This window comes from Diplodia corticola (assembly GCF_001883845.1).
Source record: "Diplodia corticola strain CBS 112549 chromosome Unknown scaffold7, whole genome shotgun sequence".
Classification (NCBI taxonomy): domain Eukaryota; kingdom Fungi; phylum Ascomycota; class Dothideomycetes; order Botryosphaeriales; family Botryosphaeriaceae; genus Diplodia; species Diplodia corticola.
Window position 1 is genome coordinate 298,980 of NW_017971486.1, and position 12,848 is coordinate 311,827.

At 46.8% G+C, this 12,848-nt stretch overlaps 2 protein-coding genes across 2 annotated transcripts; one reads left to right on the forward strand and one right to left on the reverse strand.

The window, feature by feature from the left end:
* Window positions 1–80: 80 nt before the first annotated feature.
* BKCO1_700099 (coenzyme q biosynthesis protein coq4) lies at window positions 81–956 on the reverse strand (the record flags this gene model as incomplete). The annotated part of the gene is made up of 1 exon (XM_020278761.1): window positions 81–956. The coding sequence occupies one exon, from the start codon at window positions 954–956 to the stop codon at window positions 81–83; it is 876 nt and encodes a 291-aa protein (XP_020133546.1).
* A 343-nt stretch (window positions 957–1,299) lies between these two features.
* Window positions 1,300–2,784, forward strand: BKCO1_7000100 (set domain-containing protein; the record flags this gene model as incomplete). Its single annotated transcript, XM_020278542.1, has 6 exons — window positions 1,300–1,699; window positions 1,796–2,043; window positions 2,093–2,147; window positions 2,210–2,272; window positions 2,330–2,441; window positions 2,496–2,784. 6 exons carry the CDS (start codon window positions 1,300–1,302, stop codon window positions 2,782–2,784), a joined length of 1,167 nt encoding a protein of 388 aa, XP_020133556.1.
* Between the last annotated feature and the right edge of the window lie 10,064 nt (window positions 2,785–12,848).

The following is a 12,848-nucleotide window of genomic DNA, read 5'->3' on the forward strand; positions in this document are numbered from 1 at the left end:
CGCACCCTCCTGCCATGCTCAATGCCATGATATAATATAAATCTCCCCGAGACACGGTGCATGCTTGCCTAAAATCAATCTCAAACGACGGCCTGACGAGCTGCTTCGCCGGCAGCCTTCTCCGCCTTTCTCCTTGCCTTTTCTTGCTGTCTGATCTCCCTCAGGTCCGGTGGCTTTTCAATTCCCAATTCAGTCCTCAGCTCGTCTACGTCCTTCTCGAGACACTCCTCCCAGTAGACATTGATGACCTCCTTGGCCTTCAGCCCGTTCTCGACCGCCCACGGCCCGTAGATATTCCAAAACCTCGTCCGTTCCTTCTGTTTCAGAGTGAGAGCCGCCGTGATGCTCAAGCCAGTCATTGGCAAAAGCGTGTTCGCAAACTCAAACGCCTTGAGGGCAACCTCGCCCTCCCTGAAGACGGGCAGGCCGCAGAGGGCGTGGTAGAAGTCGTGGCACTCGCGGTAGCGCTGCATGACGTAGGCGCACTCCTCGTCGTCAATGTAGCGCACCTGGGCGCGGGTGTCGGGGCTGACGCCCTCGCGGTCCAGCCAGCCGACGTAGGTGCGGCCAACGGTGTTTTCGGGCAGCGTGCGGAGCCACTCGACGTTCAGCGTCTTGGAGGTGAGGCGCGGGCGGTCCCGCAGGATGCGCCGGCCCGTCGGGTCGCGCAGCATGGCGTCGCGCAGGCGGTAGATGAAGTAGGGCTGGGCGGTGGCTTCGCCCAGGGCGGCGATGAGGTCGCCGCGGCGGGGGTCGACGAGCGACCACACGGCGGAGCCGACGGCCAGGGCGCCGCGCTCGATTGTCGTCAGCGGCACATGGCCGGGGTAGTTGGGGGCAGGGCGGTTGAGCACGGAGAAGCGGGCATGAGCGCAGAGCGGCAGTGCGCGCGGGAGCGGAGCGCAGGGAGAGGCTCGGATTGCCGCGGAGAGCGGGCGCTTCAGTGTTGCTGCCATTGTCGCATTGTCGGGAGGAGGGAGAGAGAGAGAGAGAGAGAGCAGCGCTCAGGCGGACAGAGCTGTCTGACGATGGTGGCTCGATCTGGCGCGAGCTTTATCGATAGGGACCGGAGCCTTCGTAGGGCGCAGGAAAAAAAAAAGAAAATTGGTGGCCGTTGTGGCGGCGCTGCGGCAGCGTGCGCCGGCCGCTCTGCATCCCTTGGCTTTCACGCTGCATTCACATTCCTCATCTTCGCGGCTGGCAGAGGATGGATCAGCAGAAGCCCACGTCGATGCCGGCTTCGACTCAGTAGCACCGCCGTCCTCAACACCACCCACTCAGCAGCACCTCCCTGTCGCAATGGCAGTAATCCCGGAGCCGGAGCCGGAACACGAGCGGTTCCTGACGTGGGCAAGAGATCAGCTTGGAGTCACCATCGACGGTGTGACGCCCGCCCGATTGCCCGGGAGAGGTCTGGGCGTCCTCGCGACCAAGCCACTGAAACAGGGGGACTTGCTGGTCGCCGTCCCGGCCAAAGCGCTGTTGACGACCGAGTCAAAGCACGTCCAAGATGTTGAGCTGCCCAAGGAAACAACCGTCCATGCCCGTCTGGCGGCTTATCTGACCCTGATGGATGGCAAGGCCGATGCTCCGCATCGAATCTGGCAGCCGGTGTGGCCAAAGAAGGAAGAATTCGAGTCAATCATGCCGATGAACTGGGAGGAACGTGAAAAGGAGCTGCTCCCGGCCCATGCGAAGAGTAGGTCTATGCCTCTGTATTGATTCTTCATGAGCTACGTAACCCTTACTACTACCGGCATTCCTCACATGTCGTGTTAATGCTCACCTTGACCAGGTCTCTTGGAGAAGCAGCAGGACAAGTTCGAGAAGGACTGGCGCGCCCTCCAGCCGTACCTACCAAGCAGGGACTGCCGCGATCTGTTCACCTACTATTGGTTGATTGTGAATACGAGAACCTTCTACTGGGACTATCCGACAACCACTCGCACGGGCAAGCAGCAGGTCAAAAGACGTAAGCTCGCCCCGGATGACTGCATGGCGCTGTGTCCGTTCATGGAATATTTCAACCACGCCGACGAAGGAGTGAGTGAACGCGCGACCCCTTTACCGCCGTGTTGCTAAGAGATTGGAGTGCACGGTGGACCATGATATGAGGGGATTCACCATTACCTGCAATCGCGAATATAGTGAGCACTTTTGCCAGCCCGGACCCCCTATGTGGAACAAGATGAACTAATCTCTGGGGAAGATCCCGGCGACGAAGTCTTCCTTTCGTACGGTCGGCATAGCAACGACTTTCTCCTGGTTGAGTGTGAGCGCCCTTCGATCCGCAATTGGTCGGAAGTATAGGTTCGCTGATGGGCTATAGATGGATTCATTTTGGAGTCCAACAAATGGGACGAGACCAAGCTTGACGACGTGATTCTCCCCAAGCTTTACCAGGAGAAGAAAGATGCGCTGGATGCGCTTGGATTCCTAGGGTAAGGTCTTGCTCTGCCAATCCCGTTCCCGAATCCGTTATTGAGAAGCTCCAGGGACTTCACCGTGGACTCGTTCCAAATTTGTCATCGCACACAAGTTGCTTTGCGAGCACTGGTGCTGCCTGGAAACACGTGGCGCCGCTTCGCAGACGGCTTTGACGATGGCGAGCGTGAACGGGAGAGCGTCAACGAGCGCCTCGTCCAGATTCTGAAGCAATACGAGCGCGAAATCGACAGCATGGATGAGGAAATTCAAACCCTTCCCCCTTCCGATAGGAGAAGTACACTAGAAAAGCGCTGGGACCAAATACATAGCATCATTTCGGGGCAGTTGGAGCGTTGACGTGGGCGCGATGGTCAGATAGAATCACAAGTACTAAAGCACTATCTCCATTCCAGCCGCTTGTGCCGTGTCGTAACACCTTGCCTTGTGAATGTTTGAAGCAGATGTCTGGATATAGATGCAAGTAAATGCATGCAGTGTATAATTCTGTTACCCACGTGCGACAGATGTAGGTTAATGGGGGGGGTTTTGGATTTTTTTTTTTTTTTTTGCAACCTACTTGTGCCACCGACACTCGTGGGGCCAGTCCACCACACAGCGAGATTAAAGCAATCGAGCCTACATGCATCTGCCTCCCTGAGATACTGTAGAATCCATCAAGTGGCCAGATCTGTTGGGCCCCGCGCCGATCACCAAAATCCTTCACCAATCATGCACAGCACCAAGAGCATATCTCTATTCGAGTTCCCCATATTCTTTCGCAGCGTTTACAGGCGATGGGAAATTTTCAAGGGCGAAAATCAAGACGAGCTTGCTTCAGAAAATACGTCCAGTTCAAATCTCCATACGGGCATCACTGACATATATAACTTTTTTTTGGAGTAGATTTGGGTAAGAATGGACAAGGCCATGGTCTTCGCAGCTGGCGGTTTCATTTTCGTGCGATTTTGGTGTGGTTTTCCCGGCGGATCGCGAAAAATTTGCAAGTGATAACCCTAGCGCGCCACAACCTTCACCATCAAACAAGCCACTCCAGATACACTTCTGGACTCCGCTTTCAACGGCTCAGTGGTCTAGTGGTATGATTCGTGCTTCGGGTAATTCCCAGTCCTCATTAGAGGTCTTACAAGCTTGATATGCGCGAGGTCCCGGGTTCGATCCCCGGCTGAGCCCCACAACTTAATTTTTTTGCTTTTCTTTACGTCTGCTGCTTGTGTGTTCGTGGTTAAAAGGCGAAGTAGACAGACCTTTTCTTTTAGGTATAGTCCAATCGCATGCGGTGCGTCGGCTGCTCCTCGGAGCGAGAAACGAACGCACAGGTAAGAAAGTTTGGGAGATCTAGTACTACGATTTGTTTTTTTGATAGGGTGGATGTAGACCGGTTGGATATGAACACGAGCATTACGCGGGGATAATAGTTTATATTGTTATAATGTCATTGGGTGCTTGCGGTGAGCCACGGTTCCATATGTGTCGAATGAATGCCGGGTGTCGTGCCGGGGGCTTTGTCTGCGCGCACGAAGTAAGCAGGGCGCGAGGCGCTGGCGGCGTGGTGTTGAGGATCGACATGTCGTTCGCGAGAATCTTGGCACTGCCAGCCACCCCAGCGCTCAACACGCACTTGGCCTCTTACGAGAGAGCAAAACACATGGCAGGTGTGCCGTCCCTTCGTGTTCCAGGGCATACCACCTCCGGAGTCTGGCTTTTGTCCGTGGTAGAATCGCGCGATTGGATTGGCGAGATTACACGCTTCGTTGCTAGAGACGCGAGTCTACCTAATTCCACCCCGAATTCGGAATAGCAGGACGGACATGAGAGATGGCTTGAGAACTTGGAAGTTGGAACACAAAGGGATAGACCCGGGTGGCCAAAAAGCTCGCGACGCGCCGTGCAGGCATGCTCCGGTCCCCGCAACAGCACACATGGGCCAGAGGCTGCGGCTGGCCGCGCAAACGGCAAGACACATGGAGCTCCACAAGGTCACAAGACCGTGTTCTTCTTCACGAAGAATTGTGTTGGGAGTTGGGAATAAGTACTGGGAGCAAAGGGGACGCCGGACGAAAAGCCGAGATTTGGCCGACGCGGGACAGGTAACGTCGCACCACATCGGCGTTTGCCTACCACACCCCATTGGTGGGTGACCAGCGCTAGTCGGTGCATGAGGATCGCTACCGCTGTCAGGACGACACTGGACACGGCGTGCAGATGGCAGCCGTAGCCAGGCAGGGAAGGTAGACAAGGTAGGTAGGAATCAATGATTAGAACTGAGTAGTAGTATGGAGGATGCATCTACTGTGAGCGAGTGTGGCATGTATACTATGATTTGATCGCTTGGATCGCTGGGAATCGTCGGTGATCCATCTCGATTACCGACTGGCGGCGTGACGCGGATTGCGGTCTTGGTAGTTTACGTGGGCGATGCTCGAGACTGACGTTTTCCTTAAGCGGGTGCGGCACTTCCACGCGCAGGCTGCCTCCCCGCTCTTGTTGCTGCGCCGGAGGCTTGACCCGCAACAAAAAGCCTTACTCCGTACATTGATATAGATTCAAGATAAGGTATCCGTAACGTTCGCGCCTTAAAGAAGGCAATCTTTTCATTGTAACAAGTATACATGGAGTCAATGTTACCTGAATGAGCCGGGTACGTAGTACACGCGCTAATACCCGCGATGTGGGCGGTTGGTGAACGGTACTACGTACTCTTTTCTTTTGGCCGCTTCCTTTTTCCTCCCCAAGTTCGTCGAGATGGTATGTATGTTCGAACCTCTCCGCGTGTACGCATTGCATCTAGTATATTCTTTATATGAAGCTCGACGAGGACGGTGATCTTTCGTTTTAATATCGACGCACGCACAGGACAAAAAGCGTTACCAGAGTTTGACTGGGATTAGTCGTCTATATCCGTGGCGGATCATGGCAACTCCCCAACCATTTTCTCTTGGTGGGTGATGGCATTATACGCAGGGTCGCCATCGATGCATCTGACACTCCCGCATGTGCCAATGCCAACCCGACCCAGAAGGCCCTACTTTACCTCAAGGCTTTACCTACCCACCACCGCTTCAATTCAGCAAAGTCCGCCCAGACCGTAGACTTACAGCAAACCAGAGCAGTCTCCAGCGCCTCATCCCTGCACATCCACCATCGCCGTCGTCATCGGCTCGGGCGGAGAATTCATCGCAAGGATCCATCAGTCCCGTCGAGTAGAAATGCGGCGGGGTTGGAGCGGCAGACAGAAGCAGTGGGCACGACAGCCCCATCTTTGCGCGCCATCCCCTTCTCGACACCCTGTCTCGCGCCGGATAAAGCGATGTTGTAGAGATGCCTCGATGAGAATGATGGGTGTAGGCGGCGGTGTCGAATCACCGAGCCAAAGCTGTCAAGAGATGGACTACTAGTCTCATAGACTGTCAATGGGTCCCAATGCCACCTAATACCAAGCATAGACTCTCAAGGCCAAGTAGCCGCGCACATGGTATGAAGCTGGATAGTTATAAGAATGCTGGGAATTCAGGGAAAGCATCGACAACGATTCGTCTTTGATTTGACTGTTCATTGTTTCATATTGCACATCTTGAAGCAACCATCTTTCGGAGGCAGTGGGTATGACAACCCCATCTTCACAGGCAATTTCCTTTCTCGACACAAATTTTGCATCGGCTGAAGTGGTGACGTTGTTGTAAGGATGAAGTGAAGTTGGAACGGTAGATATGACTCAATATGACTGTCCCATATTCGCGGGTCGATTCCTCGGCGGCAACAACGACTTCGCAAGAGGGTCGACACGATCAGCGGCAAAAGAGACGCACACCGCGGGCCTGGGCCTAGGCTTGGGCCTGGGAGTGGGAGCGGGATCGGTAGCGGGAGCGGGAGCCGGAGCGAGCGCGGGCGCGGGCGCGGGCGCAGACGGCGGGGTTGGGGTGGCGGGCAGAAGCAGTGAGTATGACTGTCCCATGTTCGCGGGCCAATTCCTCGGCGGTGACAACAACTTGGCAAGAGGCTCAGCATGGCGAGCGTCAAAAGGGGGGCGCACCGCGGGCCTGGGCCTGGGTCTGGGCGTAGGTGTGGCCGGCGGGGTTGAAGCGGCGGGATTCAAACGCCGGCCTGGAGTGGGGGGTATGATGGTCCCTTCATCGCGGGCCGTTTTCTCTCTCTTGATGTCTTGTCCTAACACCGGATGGGGTGGCAAAGAGATGCGGCGATAAGGATGACAGGAGTGAGCGCCGGTGTTGAGGGCGTGGGTGTAGTGGGTCCTACTTCGCAAGCTAATATTTACGGGCCAATTCTTCCCTCAGCACCAAGTTTCTCACCGGGTAGAGTAGTGGTGTTGATGGCAGTATTCGTCCTCCCCCCTGCACCTCTGCTTGTATTCCTCCGCACCGTTGTCATCACCGCCGCCGCCCGTGAGATTGCTCTCACTGGCTTCTTCCAAGGCGCCGCCTTTATCTTCCGGAAGGAGTGCATGGTGGACGTCTTGTTGGCGCGTCTCTCGATGCGGCGCTCGTGTGCGTCAGAGACGTGTGGTTGTTCGGACGGGTGCGTTGGAGGGACGCGTTGGTGGTAAGGCGGTCTGTCTGGATGGTGTGACAAACTTGCGGCCTATGGGGTGGAAGGCAGACGAGGGAATGTATTTGAGATCTTCCATGCGGGAAATCGCGGGGCTAAACTCGCAGCTTTTGAGGATGGGGTAGGAGGAGGAGGAGGGAAGAAAGGACGGGTGATCGCAGCGCGGTTGGATTGCTGAGGCGGGCGGTGGGTAGGTGTGGGCATTGTCAAAAGTGTTCGAGTGAGTCGTCTAGCGTTGCTCGCTCGAGGGGCCAGCCAGCCAGCCAGCTAGCCAGTCAGCCACATCGCTCGCTCGCTCAGATGTCGCTACACAATGGCGTCAAGCCCAACTATCTCATCGAAAAAAAAAAAAAAAACGCGGCGAAGCGTTGACCGTGACGCGTTTGAATTCGTAATGCCCCGTCATAGTTATGGCTTCCATACTATCCGATAAAACTCGTCTTTAATTAATCGTGTTAAACAACTATAAAGCGCCCTTATTAGTTATATTATATAGAGAATAGGCAACGATTATTAATAGAATAGTTTTAATTCTATCGGATAATAAAGATTATATATAATAGATAATAATAAAGTATATACTCGTTATCTTAATAATAACGTTTATTATTAGCCTAAAGAGTATTTAATATTATAATATCGCGATATTAGCTCTCTTAATACCTCTTACTACGATCGCTACCCCTTATTCGTTTATATATATAAATACTAGATAGTAGTAGCGTATAATAAATTATCTAGATCTACTAACTTCCTCTAGTAATATTTTACGATTACTATCTAATAGATCTTTTATAGTTAATTTAAATAAGACTAAAAAAATAAATATATTATAGTACTCTTAGTTAATATTCTCCTCGAATATCGTCGTTACTAGTAATTAATTACTAAGTATCGGGTTAGTAAGTTACTCGATTAGATAGTTAAATAATAGAAAGAGGAAAACTTATACTTATTATAGTTATTACTATTAGTAATACGCTTAAGCTTCCGGTTTTTTACTAAAGATAGCTTTTACTAAAGTAGTTTCGTTCCGGTTCTTATAGCGGGGGGGGCTAGATAAGTTAAATTAATACGTTACTTAGTAAGGTTTATTTAAGTAAGATAAAAACTTATAAAACTACTCTTTAAATTAGCTCTATTAATAATACGCTCGAGCTTTATTAAAGTAGCCTCGCTCTAGTCGTCGTTAACGCCGACGGTATAAATATAATAGATATAGCTAGCGTCGAAGAAACCGCGAAGAGACTTATTAATAATAATAGGCTCTTTCGTTTCGACCTATATAGTACGATTACTATCCGGGTACTTAATACTATTAGCCGTATTAATAAAGTACTTTTTATAGTCTTAGCCGCGTATAAATATAACCTACTTCTATTACGGGGTTAATAAGCGTAGTATCGGAAAAGAGGGAGGTTTTATTAGACTTATTTATATAAAAAGCTTACTACTAAAAGGTCTTACCGTAGAGGGTAAGATACCTCTTAAAGAGAAGCTATAGTAGATACGTAGTATACGTACTAAAGGGTAGATAATTATTATAGTTCTCGAGTCTAGAGTTAATACTAGTATTATCTTTCTACTTTTAATATCGGGGTTATCTTTCTACTTCTAATATCGGGGTTATCTTTCTACTTTCTAATACTAGAATCGTCTTTCCGTATCTTAATACTAGAATCGCCTTTCTATATTTCGATACTAGAATCGCCTTTCTATATTTCGATTCTAGTATCTAGTTCTAGATATCTAGTTTCTAGAATCGGTTTTCTAGTATAGAGTTCTCTTTAAATAGCTACGCTAGAGTAGATACGAGTTCTCGATTCTTATAGATCGAGACTCGACTATTATTATTTATATTTTTTCTTACTCGAGACCCTGTCTATCGTAATACTATAGATAATAGTATTACTTAGTAGCTAAAAGATATTTTTACTACTTAATTACCGCTACTAGGATTTAGATCTACTAGACTAATCGTTCTTCTCTAACTATACTAGAAGTTTTCTCCGCTAATAGAATAAGCTATATTCTCTTTTATTTCTTTAAGACGATATTACTACGCTTCCGCTTAAAATAAAACGCTTTCGCTTTTATTTACTACCGAGTTATTAAGGACGAAGTCTATCGAGCCTTATCGTCTCTTATACTATACTTTATTTCGCTTTTTACGACCGTCGGCGGTCTTTTAATCGTAGAAGAAAGAAAGCTCCCGTCGAGAATCTAGAAGACTAGATATTATAAATCGGAGTTTTTAGATTTCGGTTTTCCTCTTCCGTATCCGTCTTTAGTTAGTACTTTTCTCGTTTCGTTAGACTTTACTATCTTAGTCTAACTCTCGTCTACTCTTATAGTAGCGTATACTCGCCCGTTAATAGTTTTTAATTTTAATAAGGGCGTAAACCGTCCGGCGAACGGGTTCTAGTTTCTCTCTTTCTCTAACTTTTTCTTCTTTACCCCTCCTTTCTACTAGCCGATTTCTATCTATACTAATCGTAATTCTAGCTACTATACTACTTCCCGACTTAGTTATCTAGACTATATACTACCTCGTTATCTTTTAGTAAGAAAATAATAAGAACCGAAAGACCCTTCTCGAGTACGACGGCGAGGCTATTCTATTAGCCTTCGCCGTACGAGAATTCTACGATAAATCTTTCTTATCCGGAAAACCTATCGGACGGCTAACTAGAAATATCCGAGTATCTATCGAAGAAGACGCTTTACTTCTATATTCTCTTAAGTAGACTCTTATAGTTAACGCTCTAACTAAAGTATAATACGCTATAAGACGTTTTACTACTAACGTATTCTCTTCTTAGTAGATACGGGATTTACGAGTCTAGAAGATTATCGATAAGTATTAGATAGCCTACGACTAGTTATTCTAAGAAGACTTTAAATCTAGCGATCTACTAGACGAGTTTTATCTTTCTAGCGTTACTTCTTTAAATTCTCGAAGAACGTTATCTAGTTCTTTCTTATCGCTTCTACTAGAGTTACTCTTTAATAGAACTACGTCGTCTAAGTAGCCTCTACCGCTTCTATTCTTTTTATCCGCTTCTATCTTTATCTAGAAGCTATTACTCTTATTTAAAACCTTTCTAGTTTCTCCCTCGCTAAGTTAGTCGCTACTATCGATACTAAGGGCGGAGCGAACTAAGAGGTTTAACTAAGTTATTCTAGTTCTAAAGCGATAGCCTAATACTTTCTTACTAGAACGTAGAAATATCTCTTCTTCTAAAGTTATATTTTTTTAAGGCTCCTAAGGCTCTAAGGAAAAAAAGACTAGTCGCGGTTTCTTTAATAAAGAATACGATTCTAATATACCGCCTTTATTAAACTAGAGTTAAGCTCGTCTCTATATCTAATCTAAACTCGACTTAATAATAGTAGAGTACGCCGTTAAGATTTAAGCGAAAGCGACTTCGCTATCGCCTTTCCCCGCGAATCTAAAGGACGCTTTCTTTAGTAAGATAGCTATTATAGTTAAGAAGCTTATTAGCGAAGAGTTTATAATCTTTAATTATCGCCTTAGACTTAAGAAGGCCGGCCTCTTATCTAACCCGAATACGCGGAGTCGTATTTTAGCCTCGTAAAAGTAATACGTAAGATTTAAATCTAGCTCTACGGCTTCTTAAAAGTAGCGCGCTAGAACTCGATCTAACGTAAATTCGTAGCGCCCGTCTCTTTTCTTTACCGAGTAAACCCGCCGTAAGTACGAGACTACTACTCGAGAGAGGTCTTATAGTCTCGATTTTAAAGATTTCTCTTCTAACGAGTCTACGCGTACTAAAAAGCTTACTAAATCTAATTTTAACGATAAGAAATTCGATTATAGAGCTACTTTATAGAAGTTTAAACTAGAGGACGTTAGTTTCTTTAATTCTTATATTAAGGTCTAAGATAACGAGAACGAGAATATAATTAATAAAAAGAATAAGTTCTTCTATTAGAACGTACGCTAATTCGTTAAGGCGGTTAAGAGTAAACTTTACTCTACCGCGAGCGATTCTATTCGTAAAAACCTATATAAATACCTCTATAAATTAGCTTAGGCGTAGTATATTAGATAGCTTACTTACGCTAAGAGAAAGTATCTCCGCGGCGATATCGGTATTAAACGTTAGAAGACTAAGCTAGTCGACCGCTTTCGTCGTAGACTAATAAAGGTCTAACGTAAGCTTTAACGTAAGAGATTTAAATTCTTTAAGATACGCGACGGTAAACCTATTAAACGATTTATTACTAAGTATATTCGATTAGCGAAGAATATAGATATTTCGTCTATCGAGAATTAGCTTCTATAAGCTTACGAGAGAATCTATATTTAATTTCGGCGCGATTTTAAACCCCTCTCTAGATATACTACCGTCGACCGGTACGTTAGACGGGTAGAGGAGTAATAGTTTCTATAATCTAATCTCGTTAAAGATAAGAATAAGCGCGCATCTACTACGCGAAGAAATAAGCCGTTTAAATCTTTTAAAAGCGCGGAATCGAGCTAATTCTATTTTCGAGATAAGTCGCCGAAGCCGGCGCGCGATCGCTCTTCTAAGAAGAATTCTTATTATCTATCTAACGGTAATTATAATCGATTCTAGGGCCGTAACGGAGATAGAAACCGCGATCGTAATAAAAATCGAGATTCTAATAGAAATAAGAAGCGCGCCGATAATAAGTCTAAGTTAGCGTATATATACTACGCGGATATAGATATCTTATCTTTCTCTAAAAACGCGAGATCTCTATTATCGACTCTCTTCGCTTTAGATTAAAGCTCTAATCGAGCTAGTAGCTAGCCTTTTAAAGACTCTTTCTTTCGGGCCTTAAATACTTCGTTAGAGGCTTTATCTTTCGCTAGATTTTTACGTACTATTTCTAAGCCGGTTATCGTATTCTCGTAGTACGCTACGGCTACGACCGAGTATAGCTTAAATAAGAATCCGGTTTTAGTTTCTATTTAAGCTAAGTTCGTAGATAATACTATTAATTTAGCTTAGTTACGCTACGCGTATTACGAAAAGTAATAGTCCTCCCGTAATAAGCTATATAAGTATATCCGCTAGAATTACTCGAAGAAGAGAGTATTACTATTCTAAGCCGCTAAGGCTTCCGCTACTATAAAGAATTTAAAATAGAAGTATATCGATTCTTCTTTCGACTAAGCTCTAGACGAGCCGTTAAAGCTTATTCTATCTAAAGTAGCTCTAGAAGTAAAGCCCGGCTAGAAATTTTATAACTAGAACTACGCCGTCGCTAGAGCGAGACTCGGCGAAGCGCTAAACGAGTTAGACTATATTATCGACTCTAGTTATACTATATCTATTATTAATAAGATCGCTCTCCGTAGGGCCGGCGCGGCCTTTTAGCTAATCGCGATATCTAAGCCTATTAGCGTAGAAAGAGTCGGCGAATACCCTCTACGAAGCTCGAAGTATTATCTTCTTAAATTCGCCTTCTAAGCTTTTCTTAAGGAATTATAGATTTAGATAGAGTTTATCCGCGAGATCTATTTAGTCGATAATTACGGCGGCGCTATACTACTAGGCGTCGATATTCTCGGCCCGAAGAATATCTCTATCGACCCGGCGGCGAATCTACTACGTATTAGTAGTTACTAAGAAGCGTAGGTACCCGTCTAAACTTAACTATAATCTAAATTCCGCGTTAAAGATCTTAAAGCTTAGACTATTATAGCGACGACTATTCCGCCGAAGTCGATCGCGCTAATTAAGATTTATTTCGCTAAGGCCCTTCTATCTAGTAGAGACTTTAAATTCGTTTCTCTATCTATAGCTAGTATAGCCCTAAGGCGATCTAGAACTCTTATAGCG